The 17,751-nt window shown below is 35.6% G+C and overlaps 2 protein-coding genes across 2 annotated transcripts; one reads left to right on the top strand and one right to left on the bottom strand.

The window, feature by feature from the left end:
• Window positions 1–5,086: 5,086 nt before the first annotated feature.
• Window positions 5,087–10,387, top strand: LOC143552628 (alpha-mannosidase I MNS5-like). The gene is made up of 15 exons (XM_077042797.1): window positions 5,087–5,208; window positions 6,351–6,393; window positions 6,465–6,527; window positions 6,595–6,656; window positions 6,752–6,851; window positions 7,243–7,425; window positions 8,024–8,072; window positions 8,144–8,323; window positions 8,581–8,701; window positions 8,812–8,893; window positions 8,962–9,047; window positions 9,133–9,233; window positions 9,342–9,483; window positions 9,557–9,707; window positions 9,983–10,387. Exons 1-15 carry the CDS (start codon window positions 5,087–5,089, stop codon window positions 10,208–10,210), a joined length of 1,713 nt encoding a protein of 570 aa, XP_076898912.1. The 3' UTR covers window positions 10,211–10,387.
• A 731-nt stretch (window positions 10,388–11,118) lies between these two features.
• LOC143552629 (uncharacterized) lies at window positions 11,119–17,304 on the bottom strand. The gene is made up of 11 exons (XM_077042798.1): window positions 17,164–17,304; window positions 17,042–17,080; window positions 16,320–16,411; window positions 15,991–16,240; window positions 15,807–15,926; window positions 15,174–15,249; window positions 14,889–15,097; window positions 14,263–14,371; window positions 12,684–12,776; window positions 11,732–11,892; window positions 11,119–11,658 (listed from the first exon to the last, which is right to left on the bottom strand). The coding sequence occupies exons 1-11, from the start codon at window positions 17,302–17,304 to the stop codon at window positions 11,164–11,166; spliced, it is 1,785 nt and encodes a 594-aa protein (XP_076898913.1). The 3' UTR covers window positions 11,119–11,163.
• Between the last annotated feature and the right edge of the window lie 447 nt (window positions 17,305–17,751).

A 17,751-nucleotide genomic window follows, 5' to 3' on the forward strand; every position in this document is an offset into this window, starting at 1 on the left:
CTTTATTTTATACATATGTTATAGGTGTAAATATACGAGGATGAAAGTTAGAAGACACATAGCATGCCTATAGGATATTCAAAGAACAACTTATCATTTATTTATTTATTGTTTCAACTTGTATTATTTGGTAAACTTGTGTTACATGATGATTTAAATGAAATAATGCTATTATGGTCACCTAATAGTGTCACGTGTGTTTGAGCAATTTGAACGTCACACTCAGGCGTTTCCGCTTTAGCCGAGTGTTACACTGCCTGTGCCTAGACCCCCTACTACCATGCTTGCTACAATTGTGGAAACCCTAATCATCTCTGCAATGCCTGTACTCAACTAATCCATGTTCACCAAGCTTAAACTATAACTGCACCCTGCTACACTACCAATGCTTATCAACTCCAAACCTATCAACCTTACCTTCTCCAAGTTCTTCCTATCAACCAAGATCCTCTCTGCTTAGCTAAAATCTATCAAATCCCGTACCCTCAAGCTCAAGTGTACCAAACTTACATCACTCAAACCCCACTAGTGCCATCCGTTCAAGCTCAACCTACACAAACTATTCAAAACCATCTACCTCGACTGCTCAAGTTCTTATGGATCCAACTACCTCACGTGCTCCAAGTCAACCGTAACTGAAGCTTCTTAAAGACTCTGAAGATTTTTGTTGCTTTTGTTACTTCTATTTTAAATCATCTTATCTTTTCCGTTTATGCATTGTATCTACTCTTTAGTTATTTGTGATATTGGCTTATTTCAATTTGAACTATTTTAAGCATTTCATCTCATGAATAAAGTTTCTTTTATCAAAGTTAATTTATTAGGATCTTGTACCTCTATCTTATTTCCTTACTCTCGATTATCACAACTCATAATAACATCTGCTCCAAGAAACTCGTTTCCTTTCAATCTCCAAAATTTTATTTTTATAAGCAAAAGATGTTTTAGAAATTACACGATTTTATCAATCCAACTCGAACATCGCTTTTTGATTTATATTTAAAATTTTCGAAATGTTTGTTTTCAAAATGATGGTTTTCAATGTTTTATAGCCCACATGATGGAACGGATATGCACCTCCGACGATAAGAGTAATTATGGATGCATACATAATTATCCAAGTCCTCACATAGAAATCATAATACGTACAATTGTGTGACATAATCTAGAACCTAAAGTAGTTTGAGTAACGGTACAAATGTTAAGATGATAAGGACATGGTGGATACGTCGCTGGTACATCATATATATAAGTACCCTTATCGGATTGTCATTTAGACCGTTACTTCGATTATTAGAAGTTTATGTTATGATAAATTTTAAAATTTCATTTAAAAAATGTTTTCCTTAAAAGTTTAATTATTTTAAAAAACGATTATGTTTTAGTTTTCCTTAATTTCGGGACGAAATTCCCTAAAGTAGGGGAGACTGTAATATCTCAGATTTTTTGAACTGGTATTCGTTTACATATAACCCGATCCGGGAACTTATTCGGATCCTTATTATTAATAATATCAAGTATTTATAAGTATTTAAGAATTTTATTTTTATTTTTTTACATTTTCCACAATGTCCATTTCTTGTTTTAAGCATAAAAGGTTCAATATTTAGCCTATTTCCAAACTACAAGGGCCATAAGTGACAAAAATCGAAACTTCCCCTCCATACCCCGAAGCGCCGCGCGACCACCATGGGGGTGGGTGGCTGCCATGTGGCGCCGTGGTGGCCCTATGCAGATCACTTTTGATTAAACATGTTTCCAAGTTCGTTTATTTTAGGACTAAATCGAGTGTTTTAAGCCCCAAGAAATATAGATTAAATACTTGTCCAAATACATTACCCCTTCCTCAATATTGATTTATGGCTGTATATTATATTGATTTGCTCATTAAAACTTGATTCGGTTTCATAAACGAGTAAATTAACTAAATATAGTTCTTTTAGTGTTTCCTATATATACAAAGCTTATTTCTTCTGCCACAAACTTCCCTAAACCGTAATATATTATTCCCCAACAGTCACCTACCTCCATCCTTCATCATCTTCTTCGGTTTTGCCATAATACTCGAATAAACAAGCTTTGGAGGTTGACTTTGCTATTGTATTGATCTTTGACTACCGTTTCTCATCGATTCAAGCATTATCAGGGTAAGTTGTCTTCTGTCAAATCGCTCATAGATATTCCCTAGTCAATAATCTTCAATCAATTTTCATGGTTTAAGGGTGTTGACTGGTCAATTCGTTGAAAACCCGTTAAAGGGCAAAATAGTCAACAAGTTTGACTATCCATTTTCTTATGCTTTTGGTCAGAACCAACGTTCGATCCAGAAGAATTTTATTCTCGTAACAAAATTTAAAGGCTACTGACCAAAGCCGGACTTTTGAATCGCTGTTCAGATTCTGGTTAGTACCGACTCGCTTAAACATTTAATCTATCATAACCGAAGATCTAGACGTCCGTTTGGAACGATTCCAACGAAAACGAGTTCGTTTTTACTTATATTTTCATATCTCAAAGTTTATCGTTATCATTATACACGCTGGTGGACAACTCGCTTAATTATTAACTTGTTTATCGTTATCATTATACACTTGCCTTCGGTTTAAGGTGAGTTTGATCATTCCCCTCTATTTTACTGATTTTCATACGTTTTGGGGACATACACATACTTATTATATTTTTATATCATATATATACACAAACTCGCAACACATAATTATTGTGTGTATTTCAATTAAATGCTAATTGCTACTTGTGTAGTTGTTTACTTCATCGCATTCGGAGAGGTCCAACATATTCTCATTTAAAGTATGATCATACGCCGTGGTAGTAACCTAAGCCCGATTCCCTTGGCGATGGTAAACCGACAACCTCAGTCATTCATTGTAACCAATGCCCGTTCGCATGACAACGGTTTAATGGCACACTAGCATGTCTATGGTTTGTATATGGTTTGATTGATTACTACCCACATATGTTTGTTTGCGCATTTAACATTTATCATATATTATATACATAGTATTGTTAGTGTCAAAATTGGTGATCATCTCACTCAACATGTGTTGTTAACAAACTCTATTATTTTCTACGCATATGCAGGTTGCTTTTGCATTGATGTTTGACGTGAAAAGGACATCTAGACTAGACCTTAGGATTTAATGAAGACAATCATTATTTAAGTTTGTCTTAGATTATATTTACTTATTTGAATTGTTTTGTAATATTAGTAAAATTGTGTATACTATTTGAAATAAAATAATTAAATAGATATTTTCATTTATATTCATGATAGTATCTTTGAGCTGTGAACAATCGCCTCACGCCCCGCCATTTCCGCCTTAGGTTGGGGTGTGACACAGCCTATATTACCGGTGAGCTAATGTTCCAACCCAACCATTATGCGAGTCCCAACCATTTCCCACTCAAGTAACTGAGTCTCAACAGCCATCCACGTATGTACTCAAGTTCCAACCATTACCTATGTAAAAGAAACCGACTACCTCCAAATGAAAGCACACACAAAAAATGTAAGCAATGGACTGAAAAACCTCGGGCCGATAAGGAGATGTGGACATTTGAGGAAGAGTTGGCATTGGCAAAAGCGTGGCTTGACTCGTTGAAAAATTCCATCAAAGGTAATTTTTTTATATTAATAATTTATTCTTTTTCATTAGTAATACTTTGATTTATTTTTTATAGGTGATACTAAGGCTAGTAAAGTGTTTACGCGGGATATCCGACCTAAGTTTTTCCATATCGGTTTACAAACTGTCGAACTAGACCAATTAGTTCAAGTGATGTTGATTTGATGGAGGAGACCCACAATAAATTCAGAGCCATACACGGAGCCTCGTTTATGTTAGAAAAACCTTGGAATCTTCTTCGGCATTAACCAAAGTGGCGTCTTGTACCATCATTGAGTATGAGATGGTGCGTTAAATGGTCCAAGGCATCGTCTAGCATGAACAAACCAACTTCCTCTCAAGCCTCGTCGGACTTTATTCACATACTATAAACTTAAACGATTACACTGACGACTTTGATCTTAAAGAACCGGAACTAGAAGAACCACTTCGCCTGATCGTTGGGGCGTAAACAAGATTTATCGCAAAAACCCATGGGAAGTAAATTTGTTCCCCTAGAAATAAAAGCAAGGAGGCGGCGAGAACTATAGGAGGACCTTCGAGTAAAAGTACAAGTGCAATGGATTCGAAACTAAAGACCTACTTTGAAAGCTGGGACTTTTTAAGGAGGCGACGAGAACCCGAGGAGGATCTTCGAGATGCATGACGAGAGCCAATCACTACTACCGGAATGAAAAGGGGAGCGTGCAAGAAAGGAAGCTTTGGATATCACTTCTCGGCTCTCGCATCTATAGCTAGATAACCGGGTTATAATGGAACAAGAGAAAGAAGCACTTTGTGACAAATTCGCCATGGTGAATTTGATTAGTATGATTTTTTTTATTTGAACTTTGGTTTGTATTTTTTATTTATTTATTATTATTATTATTATTATTATTTTTATTTAATTTGGCATTTCTTTTTATATAAATTTATAGTTTAAGTAGTTTTATATTTGGATTTTTACATATTTTCCCTTCTTAAACTATGTAAATTACATATTTTCTCAAAATACAAGTTTTTAATGCAAAATGTACGATGCTATTTAAGTATGGTTTGGAAAAATACGTAATTTCAAAGTTTAGGAAGGAGAGGTATGTAAATATCCATTTATATTTTTATTTGTTGTATTTTATATTAAGAAAAACGTCCAGAATAAACAATGCTTAGGAGAATAATCAATCTAATAAGACCCGACCAAACAAAGTTATGTTTTGTATTTTATTATCTGATGTGATAAGAACACCACCGAGGTTGATCTGAATCGAGTAAATGCACTTGGCCTCGTCTCTTTTTCTTTTTTCTTTAATTATCAAAAGCCACCTAGATCTGTGATGTGTTTTGTTGTGATTGGATTCCGAACACGTATACCCGTCTCTTATTGGTCCAAAAACACAAACAAGATCCCAACGTTCTTTCAAGGAACAGCAGCAGCAGCAGCAGCGAATCTTTGATTGAGAGCAATGGTTCGTTGTTGGACGGCGTTAATCGTTTTGCTGTTAATAATAAGTCCGACATCAATGTCGGAACTAGATTCCGGCCTGTCAGCTAAGAGAAAACGGATGAGTGAAAAGGTTCGCAAGATGTAAGTCTAACTTCAACTTCATTTATCAAAATTCAACCATTATTATTATTAGTTAATAGGTTAGGTTGCCTTGCCTGCTTTTTCTTGTGTAACTTGGGTATATTATTGTTATTGTTACTTGTTCATTGTTAGGTTTCTAAACCTTAACCTATCTATGCAACTTGATCTTCTTCACTGTTTTTTATAGGTATGACAAATTTAGTTTTCAAAAGAAAATTGGTTATTTTAAGAGCATGTTTGGGATTTAGTTTGAAAAATGCTTACTGGTTTGGCTTATTGGTGTTTTCAAAAAGCCAATATACTAAAATATGTTTCGCAATCACAAAAATCTTTCTTATTTTAACTTTTTGAAAGGGTTGAAAAGTAGTTTTCCAAAAGCCCTAAATGCTGGTTTTTCAAAATGGCTTTTTGAAAAAGCCAATAAGCACTTTTCAAACTCAATCCCAAACATGCGCTAAATAATCACACTATGCCAATTAGTCCCAACTTCACACTTTGGCCGGTTGCAGTCCCAACTAAAGGTGTAACAGTCTGCGACTAACGGATAGTCAACTCCGTTTTGTTGCTTACGTGGCATGCCTAACGGACCATTAGTAAAAAAATGCACCAGTTGGGATTATCTAAAACCAATTTTCCTTTTTGAAAATAACAAACAACCGTGGTGGTGACGTTGGATTAAGGTTAAGGACTAGGGTAGTTTGGGTCTGGGAGGGACTTAGTTTTCCTTATATGACACTTTAGGTAACTTTTTCATGTGTTTTTCTTTCTTCATATATGTTTCTGCGTGGTCTTATGATTCTACATATCTGTTTTATGATGATATGTCACTCCCCCACCACGTCTTTTGTGATTTGTTTTGGTAACACTTTATTGCTATATTTTTTTTTTTTGGTTTGGTGGTTTGTAAACTGTTTGTTACTGGAACCGGGGGTCTCTCTGGAAGTAGGCTCTCTATCCCTAGGGATAGAGGTAAGGTTTGCCTGCATCGCCCTACCAATAGCTTTGCTGCTATTTGTGGGATTTACTTGGTACGAGTGTTGTTGTTGCGGGGAGGGTGTTATGGCGGCAAACAGGCAGAGACCCTCAGCCTCCAGTTTTTCTTTTTAAGGTAGAGTCATGGTTGTGAGTTTTCTCTTGTGCAGGTTTTATCATGCTTATGACAACTACATGGCATACGCATTTCCAGTAAGTACCAAACCTATGACCTGATCATACTGTTTTTTTTAAAGACTAATGTTTCCATGGTTATTATGCAGCATGATGAATTAAAACCTATGACCAGTTTCACCAACTCTCTTAGTGAGCTTGGGAATTTAAAGGTTGTAATATCTCACAGTTCAAATTAAGTGATAAATCATTGTTGTAAATCCTTTTTTCTCGTTATAGCTTGAAAACTTACCACAAGAATATAATGGAACCGCACTTACCCTTGTTGAATCATTGTCCAGGTACTATATGTTTTTCACACTGTTTGAGTGAACGATTATGTTATATTTAATTAGTTAGTTCTAATGAGTGAAATATTAATGCTTGTTTCTTGCAGCCTGGTTATATTGGGTAACAACACAGAATTTGAAAAGGCGGTTATGTGGCTTTCAGAAAATCTAACTTTTGATGTTGATGCAAGGATAAATCTTTTTGAGGTATATAATACATTTACTCATATCTGTTTGCTAAAAATTCATTTTTCACATCGGAAACATACATTTTTGCGCAACAAGGTACTTGTCTTTTTTTTTCTAGTGTGGTTGTGTATCGGTTGTATTATGCTAGATAAGCCTCCAAAAAGCTCTTTCTAATCTTCATAAACAAATGATCTTTTACTATAAATGGCAGTCAGATCCATTTACTTATGAATAAGTCAATTTGGGTTGTGTTTTATCTCAAACATATCAAATTAAAAAAGTCTATTATAATGCATACAACCTCCTAAATCGAGTATTGTTGTAATAATGCTGCCCATATTGCCACCTGTAGCGGGTAAGCGAATTTAAATTTGGTGCGTAATCCTTCCTGTTAATGGTTATTGTGTAGTGCAACATAAGACTTCTTGGAGGACTTGTATCTGCTCATATTCTTGCAACTGATTCTACAAACAGGTTCATTCAAGGAACGTACAACAATCAACTCCTTGTTTTGGCTCGAGATTTAGGGCAACGATTTTTACCCGCTTTTAACACGCCCACTGGTTTGCCCTATGCCTGGATTAACCTCAAGGTATTTGATTTTTATTTCCATTTTTATATGCATTATAATATAGTTTGTGCTATTGTTTTCTGTTGACCTAGATTCACTCACACAAAACAATGAAACATTAAACAAAGAACACATGATATTGAACACAAAATTTGCTCATCATATTTAATTGAACGTTTTCAAATTACCCCTTCTACTTTCACTTTCTTTCAAAACCAACCCGTTAACATAACTTGATGGCCCGTTTCAGGATTAACTTCCAACATTCTTGCCATTAAAAAAAATAAATAAACTTTCAATATTCTCATCTTTTTATTGCAGTTAAAGTGATTATTTAATGGTGGGAAGTCCCGAGTCAAGTGGTACATTTGATATAAAAGACAAAACAAATTAACGAAAAATGATTTGTCTAACTCCCATCCTTTTATTGATCAACAAAACTAAATAAAAGCTTTTCTTGCTGCACATCTTAACTGACCATATAAAATGGTTATTTCTCACATATTTCATCATGCCATCTCTCAACAAATTTAACGGTTTTTGCAGCTTGAGAGTATAATGAATATTTTATGCTTTTGTTTGTAAGAAGGTTTTATGACAAGTGCGAAATTTTGGGCAGTATGGCGTTATGGAGAATGAGACAACCGAAACAAGCACTTCTGGTTGTGGTAAGAGAGCGGGACCATCCGTCTTAGTATTGAGATTTCAAATTAAAATCTAATATTTGACACGGATACAGGATCACTTATTCTTGAAATGGGAGCATTGTCACGATTAACGGGTGATGCAAGATTTGAACAAGCGGCTTTGAAGGCTCTTCATAAGTTGTGGGGCATGAGGAGTTCTCTGAACCTTTTAGGAACTACACTTGATGTAGGAACTGGAGAATGGATTGAATACTCTTCTGGCATTGGTGCTGGTATGTGTCCATCTTTTATCTTTTAATAAATCAAGTTCACAGATGGTATCTGCGGTATGCCTGTATTATACTTTTTAAGTCCCTAACTTTGAGAAACTAAACTCGTCCAACTTTTACACGAACGTAATACAAATGGTCCTTGACATGGATGGAGGTTAAAATTTTCTGTTAAGTTTTACAAAATGACCAAAATCTATTTTTAGTTAGTCATTTCACATGTAGTTAACAGATGGTGATTTTGAACTTGTTCGCAACAGGGGTTGATTCTTTTTATGAGTATTTAATCAAAGCTCACATTCTCTTTGGAAAAGATGAATTTTGGAGGATGTTTCAGTCAGCATATCTTGCTGTGCAGAAATATTTCAGATACGGTTCATGGTAAAAAAGAAATTAAAAAAAAAAAAAAAGAGGGAGAGAGAGAATGTACTTCCATAATTATAGTTTATCTTATAAGTTTATATAAACAAGTATTTGATTTTACATTGAAGGTATCATGAAGCAGATATGAGAACCGGAAGAGCAACTTACTGGCAACTTACAAGTCTTCAAGCATTTTGGCCAGGTGTACAGGTAAGTGAAATCATCTCCCACAATATTGGCTACCTTCATTATAACTAATGAACTATGTTTGTGATTAGGTTCTTGTTGGGGATGTTGCAGCTGCTATTTTAACACATCGTGAATTCTTTTACGTATGGGAAAAATTTGGAGTTCTTCCAGAGAGGTATGAATGAAAGCTTCATTCTGTTTTTATGACATTTAAGTGCTTCTATGATCCTAAAGGAAGTTTGTTGGGCCAAATGATTCAGATATCTGTTGGATCACCAGATTGTGCACCCAACAGAAAAATACTATCCTTTACGTCCAGAGTTGGCAGAGTCGACATATTATTTGTATCAAGCAACAAAAGGTATGCTTTTTGAATTCTTGCTTTTGTCACCAATTATATATTTGACAGCTTGCATGTGTGATAAAATGATATAAGTGGTCTCACTGCATAGCGTAATTCTTGTACCAGATCCATGGTACATGGAAGTCGGTGAAGCGATTGTAAACTCCCTTAATTTACACACGAAAGTTGAAGGTGGATTTGCGAGCGTTAGAGATGTAACAACCATGCAATTAGAAGATCACCAGCATAGTTTCTTCCTCGCTGAAACGTAAGAACTCTTAATTCTTGCTTGCTTTAGCACTTGAAATTGTTTCTAAAGGTGTTATATGATGAACCAACAGGTGCAAGTATCTGTATCTTCTGTTTGATGATTCACCTTTGGTGGGTCGGAATTATATATTCACGACCGAAGGTCATCCTCTTCCTGTTTTAAGTGATTGGCATGAACGGCTTCCTGATGCATACACCCCTCGTAACTTGACCTCTATCAAGGTGAAAATTTTATTACGACCACTAGGGCTGTCAAAACACGATAAGACATGTTAATAAAAAAAGTGCATTCTGTTTTTTTTAATAACTGAAATTAGTTATTAGTAGGCTAGCCTTCATCATTTCTCCTTAGTGGCACATGAAAATTAAAACTATCTTGTAGCCATGCATATAAAGTAGTTTAAACGAGTCATATTCATGTTTGATACTTGTGGTCCACGACCAACTTTCACACTCGGTAATTTTTCATATTTATTTTGGTGATATTTGACTTACAGATTAACACACAAAAGAAACAAGCTAGCGCGATGTCGATGCAAGTCTGTCCAGCAAATTTATTGAACCCAAGACATGATGGTCAAGAAATTGAGAGTGTTTGCCATGTGCCTGATGCGCGTGATGATCACAGATGTTTAACTGATGATGATTGTGGAATTGATTCGACTAATTGTAGACGTAGATCCTGTAGTATGGCTGGATACTGTGGTTTGTGGTTGTTCATATGAGGTTTTTGGCTCATCAAGATTCTTGTTTTGCATATGCAGAGTAGTCTTGAAAAGCATGTAACAGTCAGTCTGATTATATATGATAGGAAAGATGTAAACTTTGAGAACAGAAAGTTATTGAAGCATACCCAATAGGGGAACATGAAATACTTTGATTATAGAGATCCATTACATAAGGTCCTGGGAATAAAAACAAGTGAAATAAAAAACTTCTTGATAATCAATTAAAAGTTATATATATTTCGTCTTTTAGATCGTTTGTTTTCTTGCTTGTATATTGAGTTTTCGGTTTTCATCTCAAATGAGTAACTAGTATACGAATAATTTTTTTCAGCAGAAGCCCTCATATGTTAAAACCAGGGTTATAAAAGTCACTAGTCGGGCGGTGGGGTGGGAACCAGCAATTAATTGGATCGACTTTAATGTATAATTTCTAGTTTTATATATACTCATTTTTATATGCAATTTTCGGTCTTGCTAATTAATTGACCTACTAGCCCAGGAACAGTTGACTTTGGTCGGAACCTCGCCAAAAACCACCGATTTTCGCCGGAACCTCGTCAGAATACACCGACTAAATTCGATTAATCCTAATTTTAGACTAAATTCGATTAATCCTTATTTTAGCCTGATTTGAACATTGACTAATTAATTGACCAACTAGCCCAGAATTAATCAGTAGGGTGAGGACTAGTGATTAGTCGAGGATTAATCATTGCCTAGTCGGGATTCATACAACATGGTTAAAATAGAACATTTGAAGGTTTTGTGGTTTAACAAGTGTGGATGATTAAGTACTTCAGCTTTGAAAGTGTCATTAATTGCAGAATTTCGAATCAATCCATGGAAAAACAAATACTTGAAATGCAAAAATTACAAGCAAGTGAGCAACCAGCTCCAATACAAATGGTTTATATTCTAAATCACATTTTAGAGAGAGCAAACACAAAATCTTAAAAACCCACATACAAAAACAAACCGACTATCGTCAAGAAGCTGATCAAAATCCCGCCAACAAGAGCTGTATCAAAAATACCCCAATCATGAACATTGCTTGCTGCCACTTTCGGATTACTGTTACCGTCTGCTTCCACCATTATTGCTGACGGTTTCCTCCTTTGTAACAAACTTGAATTAGATGGGCTACTTTGGGCTTCTGGAGACGAATCGATCGCAGCAGTATTGCAACCCTTGGGCCCACAAGTATCAGACTCACAAGCACAAGGTTCCAGTTTTGCTGGTGAACACACACATGTATCTTGGTTGCAGGATCTTTCTTTGTTGATTGTATCCTTATGGTCATTGTCATTACTTTCAGTTAGAATCTCAACAACATCACCAAAAACCGACCACCGTCCAACTGAAGTTATTTTTACCATCGCTGAAGACCCGAGCAAAGTTTTGGGACCAACAACCAGAACCTGCACGTATCCTTTTGTATGGCCAACCTAGAAGATTTTAAGAAGCACCAATAAGATGGTAGTTTTTAATAATCTGACAAATACACAAGTAACAGGTTACCAGGTGAATTTGATCAGTTGCAATGTCGGTGATCCATATCCTCTCGATGTTTCCCTCCATACCGTTATAAGGCGTAAATGATTCAAAAACTGAAGTGAGTTCACGACTTCTTTTCTTCACTACATTACTCGCCACCTTCTTCATCCTTGCAGCTGGGGTTCCTGCATTCACCAACATAAATAAATGCTCGAATGTCAATCAAGAAAATAAATGTTACTGGATGTTTAGTTGATAATGCAAGATAATCAAATATACACTATGCAGTCGATATCACCGACATATCACCCATATATCGGTTATTGGTCCCTTGGTGAAAAACATCGGTCATAATGTCGGCCCCGATATTATCGGCGATAGTGACCGATATTGGACCAATGTTTGACCAATATATCACCGAATTTTCCGATGTCAATTTTTTAAGTCTTAATTGTCAACTTTTAGTGTTTAGTGTTAGTGTTATAAATCTTAATCAATTCCTACTTGCTACAATTGTTAGTGTTTTGTAAGTTGCAAAAGGTTAATTTGTTAATCGTTGGAGAGTATACAGAATTGTTAGTGTTGATTGCTATATATATATATAATCTGCATGATATTAAAATTACCGATCTCACTGCGGTAACCAATATATCAAATATCGTCCTAGACCGATATCCGATATTTTTCCGCATTAGCTGCATAGCCATGAAGTCTAAAGGTGAAACACTTGTTTTTAACTTTGATTACCATTGCATTCAATAAAACTTCCATGATGTGAGATTTCATGTGTGATCTTTAATACTCTGTCTATAAACCGTTAATGACGCCCTTGAAATTTAACAAAATAATAGATTACCCCTTAAAAGTTCCATTGTGGAGCAAAAACTGATTCTGTTTTTGGAATTCTCGAGTCCCTTTTTCAACTACAAGGTTTCATTTATAACGTACCATATAAGTGTACAAGAAAAGGTAATACCAGGTCGAGGATAGAATTGAGAAATGTGAACTTGGGAAAACTTGTACTCCTTTATTAGATTAACCGTTTCAGCAAAATCTTCATCTGTTTCGCCTGCAAACCCAAAAGTTCTCTTCAGTACAAATCTTTGGTATATCTATAGACCTCTTATCAATATTTTACGGGTCAGCTGTAAAATCCAAGAACAAACCCTAGTTTAACTATTCTTTGAGCTTAAAACAAATGTTAAAAATCCTTGTCTAAGTGAATGAAGCTTTTCATAGAGGTTATTTTTGAATACATCTATCCAAAAATTCAACGTTTAATCCAAACTATATGCAATGGAAGTTGACACTAATCTCATAAACTTCATGGTATATTAAAAAGTAAGTACTGTACCGATTCAACAAGGGTAAACCGTATAGTGATGACATTACAGCCATCATAACTTGGTATATCAAGTTTTAATATTTTATAAAATATATTTTTTTGCAGACAATTAATGACTCAATTTTTTTATAGCAAGTAATGTGAAATGTGGTATGTTCCGAGCAGATTAACGGCCAAAGAAAATAGAAAAGAGCTTGAAAGAAACTTAGAATGAAATAAAAATAAAATATATCAATTAAAACGAATGAAATAAGCTCGAGTTAAAATGAAATTTGATGTAAAGAATATTTATATTTATATTTATATTTATATTGATATTGTAAGTATTAACTCAATATCTAAGTCTACTCATAACAAAAGCAAAATTGTGTTTCATTTTACATTAATTTCTCGGTAGGGACTTCTGTCTTCACAAGTGGTAGTTCAAACTTCAAATTTGGATAAATATTGGGTCTTAGTAAACCGGGGTCTCGCTAGGTAATAGTGGCTTAGAAGCCAGTGGTTGTATTTGTATGCCAGTTTATATGATTTTCTTTTCTTTTTATAGTAAAGGTTTTGCATCTTGCAGAATTCTTTTTCATCTGGATATGGCTTTTATAATATAATTAAATTATCCTTCCAAAAATGTTTTTTGTATGTTAAATATGTTACTTGTACTCCTTCCTTTCAGTTTCCAACCCTGTTATATACACTCATGTATTTGTATGTATTTTTCAGAACATACTGTAGACACTATACACAGAACACCAAAAACACACTACACGCACCAAATACCGGACACACTTCAAGCACAAAATACCAAAAATACACTACAATCAAAAAACAAGAGCACACAGCATATTCCAAAACACAAACCAAATTTTTGTTGTGGCCATTTAGAGGCAAGCAACAATCACAAGTAGCAGAATAGAATAGCTAGATTGCGACGATGGTAATTGAACTTCAAAGTGATCAAAATGCTGGCGGTTTTGTGGAAATCATGACACCATAAATGAGGCGTGAAAGAGAGCAGAGGTCGGTGAGAAAAAGGTGATTTACGAGCGAGACAATCTGTGTAAAATGGTTTGTGGTTATAAATAAGATCAACAAATGGCCTAGACTTTGGTATTAAACTTAAGATCTCAGATCTCAAAGATATATGGACTAATATGAAGTACAGATTGTTGACATTTCTGGAAAGAATATAAAGAGACAAGACAAAAAAACTAACCAGGAAATCCACAAATAATATCAGTAGCAATCTGCATCCCAGGAACCAGTTCAGTCAATGTATCTACTACCTTCCGGAACTCTCCTACTGTATACTCTCGGTTCATCGCCTGTCATCCGCAACCAACAAATCATAGTTGTCAATAGCGAATAGCGGTAAATAGCGACGGGTCACCTAAATGCTACGTAGCGAATAGCGGTAAATAGCGACCACTATTTTATATTTAGCGATAAAGAGGTAGAAAATTTTTAAGCAAATAATTAGGGTTTATATTCACAAAATGAGCTTTTACGGTGGAATTTGTGGAACGTGCAGCTATTTGGTTGATAAGCAAGCCTGAAAAATAGGTTACTACAAATTTTTATATTAAAAAATAAAATAAAAATTAAAAAAACCCTAAATACCGCAATATCACGCTAAATGACCGATATTTAGTATATAGCGACCTATAGCCGCACCGCTACGTAGCGCGCTATAGCGACCGCTATCACCGCTATTGACAACTATGCAACAAATATTGTAAACACATGCTACACTGCTTGTCAACCAAAACTAAATTAATCTATATAACAAAACAATTAGATTAGAGGTGTCAAAATTGTAATTTTACAGATAGTATGACTTACAGTTAAAATAGCATCACTACCAGATTGAACAGGCACATGCAGAAAAGAATAGACACAAGGGTGACACAAGATATGAGCTATCTCCTTCAAGTGCTCGAGAATATAAGGCGGGTTGGTCATCCCAATTCTAAGCATTGTACTCCCGTTTGACGGGAGTGCTTCCACTATTGCATTTAATAAAATTGGAAGATTTACGCCAATATCACGACCTGCAAACCCGCACTTAATAACAAAGGCAAAGATATAAACCACTTTATAAGTGAGGCTTTGAAGAAGAAAGAATACCATATGCCCCAGTGTCTTCACTGCTCAACCAAATCTCTTTCACTCCATCTTCTACAACACTTTTCACACGGCCCACCTGCAGAGTTTATAAACTTATGAGAAAATTGCACAAATGGTCCCTGAGCTTTTAAAACTTGCAACTTAGTACAAACATTTGTAAGAGAGTTGCACGCTTAGTCCCCATCATTAATCGGTTAATCCGAGTCAGTTTTTAACGGAAAAGTGACGTCATGTGTCATTCATGTTAGGGTAATTGTGTGTTTTCAATTTTGGAACCCTAATAACAATACTCTTTCAAACTCCTAACATCGAAGGTTTAGAGCATAATCGAAGCTGATGAAGTCGATGTTAGGAGTTTTGGAGTTTGAGTAATGTATTAGGGTTTCAAATTTGAGAAAACTTAATTACTCTCACATAAATGAAACATGATATCTCTTTTACATTAAAAACTAATTGGGATTAACGGTGAGGACTAAATGTGCAACCCTCTCAAAAATGTTTGGACTAAGTTTGCAAGTTTTAGAATCTAAGGACCAAACTTGCAATATGGTCAAACCACAAGGACCATTTGCGCAACTTTCTCTTGAGAGTAATATTAATATAATTACCTAAATAAGGCAGAGAAATACTTACAAGGCTATCGACAGTATAGCTTCCGAGATGACCGCGAGCATGCTTGGTCTTGCAATAAGTGCAAGCCCCCAAACAGCCAACATTTATTGGAAGAATTTCGACAAACTTGTTCTTCCTCACCTGTTGACAAATTATTAAGCTTTTGTTTCATTCTACCAATATCGCTTTAAATATAAAACAATACCTTGGGAAGATCAAGCGCCGGAAGAGTTTTGCGTGTCAATAAGCGAACCTCGTGACCTTTAAGGGTTTCCTCAACAACCTCAACAACTCGGTCAATTTGCTGAACTCCAACTATGCTGACACCTTCAAGCTCTTTCAGATCTCTACTTCCTTGAGGCACACATCCAGCGACCACAAGTGGCTTTTTTGCGGTTTTACATTTTGATATCAATGTGTCCATTGCAGATTGGCTCGGGGACTTTACCGTACAACTGCAAAACATCCTCAAATATTTAGCAAGGGATAGAATAGAATGGATGTTGTTAAGATATTATAAGGATGATGACTGACGTATTTATGAGCCAAAGATCTGCATCTTCTGCATTGTCACTGATAGCATAGCCAAATGATGAAAGTTGGCCAGCCATGTACTCACTATCACTCTGCAAGCAAACAAACAAACAGCTTAAATCAATCTTGACAATTTCAACCCTGGATACAAAAATAATACTTATACATTTGTACTTCATCTTTACTTTATTATACCAAAATGTAACTTACTTTCTTTCATCTTCTAAATGTAAGACATAGTTTTGATACTCTAACATTGGTGGTGAGGTCCAGCGCTGACGGCTCTCGGCCTGATCACCCCGGTAGGCCCGGAATTGAATTGTTTTCTAAAAATTATATATATTTTCTTATTCTGAAAAAAAATTTATGTATTCTTAATAGGGATGGCAATGAAACACAAACCCAGGCAGAAAACCCGAAACCTTTGGAATGGGTTTGAGATTGCTTTTGAAAATTTTTGCGGGTTTTGGGATTTGTCGATTGCATAGGCACGCTTATATACTCGAGTAGCCCGAGCTGAAGGTGTTTGGGATTCCTTATTTTACCTCCTTATAACTTTTCATTAAGTTAATAAGTTACAACATTGTAATTTATGAAACTTTTCCTCAAGCAATCCCAAACACCTTATTACTTTTCAAAATTATAAGTTGGTGAAAACAAGCAAATTCTATTTAAAAATGTATTTGGTGAGGTGAAATGAAACAAGTAATTTGTTAGGGAACCTGGTTATGCGAGCATCCAAACGTCTTGAGAAAAATGGTCTGGAAGGTGAAGAAATAAGAGTCAGAAAATAATAATAATAATAGCAATTAATAAAAGTGTTTATTTATGTAAGGATGGGAACCTGGGTGCCTGGTATTTGATGTGCGGATGATGTGTTGTTGATTTTCTTCTTGGCGGTTTTGTTTATTCCAACGGCGGCGGTAGTAGTGGGTAGGCGGAAACCAGGTGGAGCTCCGACCAGCAAGTCCTCGATGTCTTCCATCACTCCACTCCAGAGACACAGACTGCTTTGCTGGGCTTATTGGGACTGGGTTGGATCAAAACCCAAATGCTCTCACTTCACTTTAATACAAGTATACTAACTCAGGTCAGGTGCACAAAAATCAGCTCCACAAACCGCGTATTTGTAGAAAGTGGACAACAAGAGCCAAGATCCGATTCGGGTAGTTGACCAAGTTTGCCGGGTTTTTGTCGGGTTTCAGGTTGGGTAGGTTCCTATGGGTCCGGGGAGAAATCCAAAACCCCACTCCATACCCGCGTTAAGGTAGGCTCGGGTCTGGTTCCAAATAGGAACCGCTGGGTTGGATCCAGAAACGGTGTTTTTGTACACCTCTAAAAGTACAATATATTAAATAAATTGTAAATTTATATATTACAAAAGGGTAAAACCTGAAATAAAATAATTGGAAAAAAGTCGGTTGTGCTGAAA

The sequence above is a fragment of the Bidens hawaiensis genome, unplaced genomic scaffold, assembly GCF_021521415.1.
Source record: "Bidens hawaiensis isolate Kalapana, Puna unplaced genomic scaffold, B.hawaiensis_p1.1 tig00016959_1, whole genome shotgun sequence".
In the NCBI taxonomy this organism is placed as follows: domain Eukaryota; kingdom Viridiplantae; phylum Streptophyta; class Magnoliopsida; order Asterales; family Asteraceae; genus Bidens; species Bidens hawaiensis.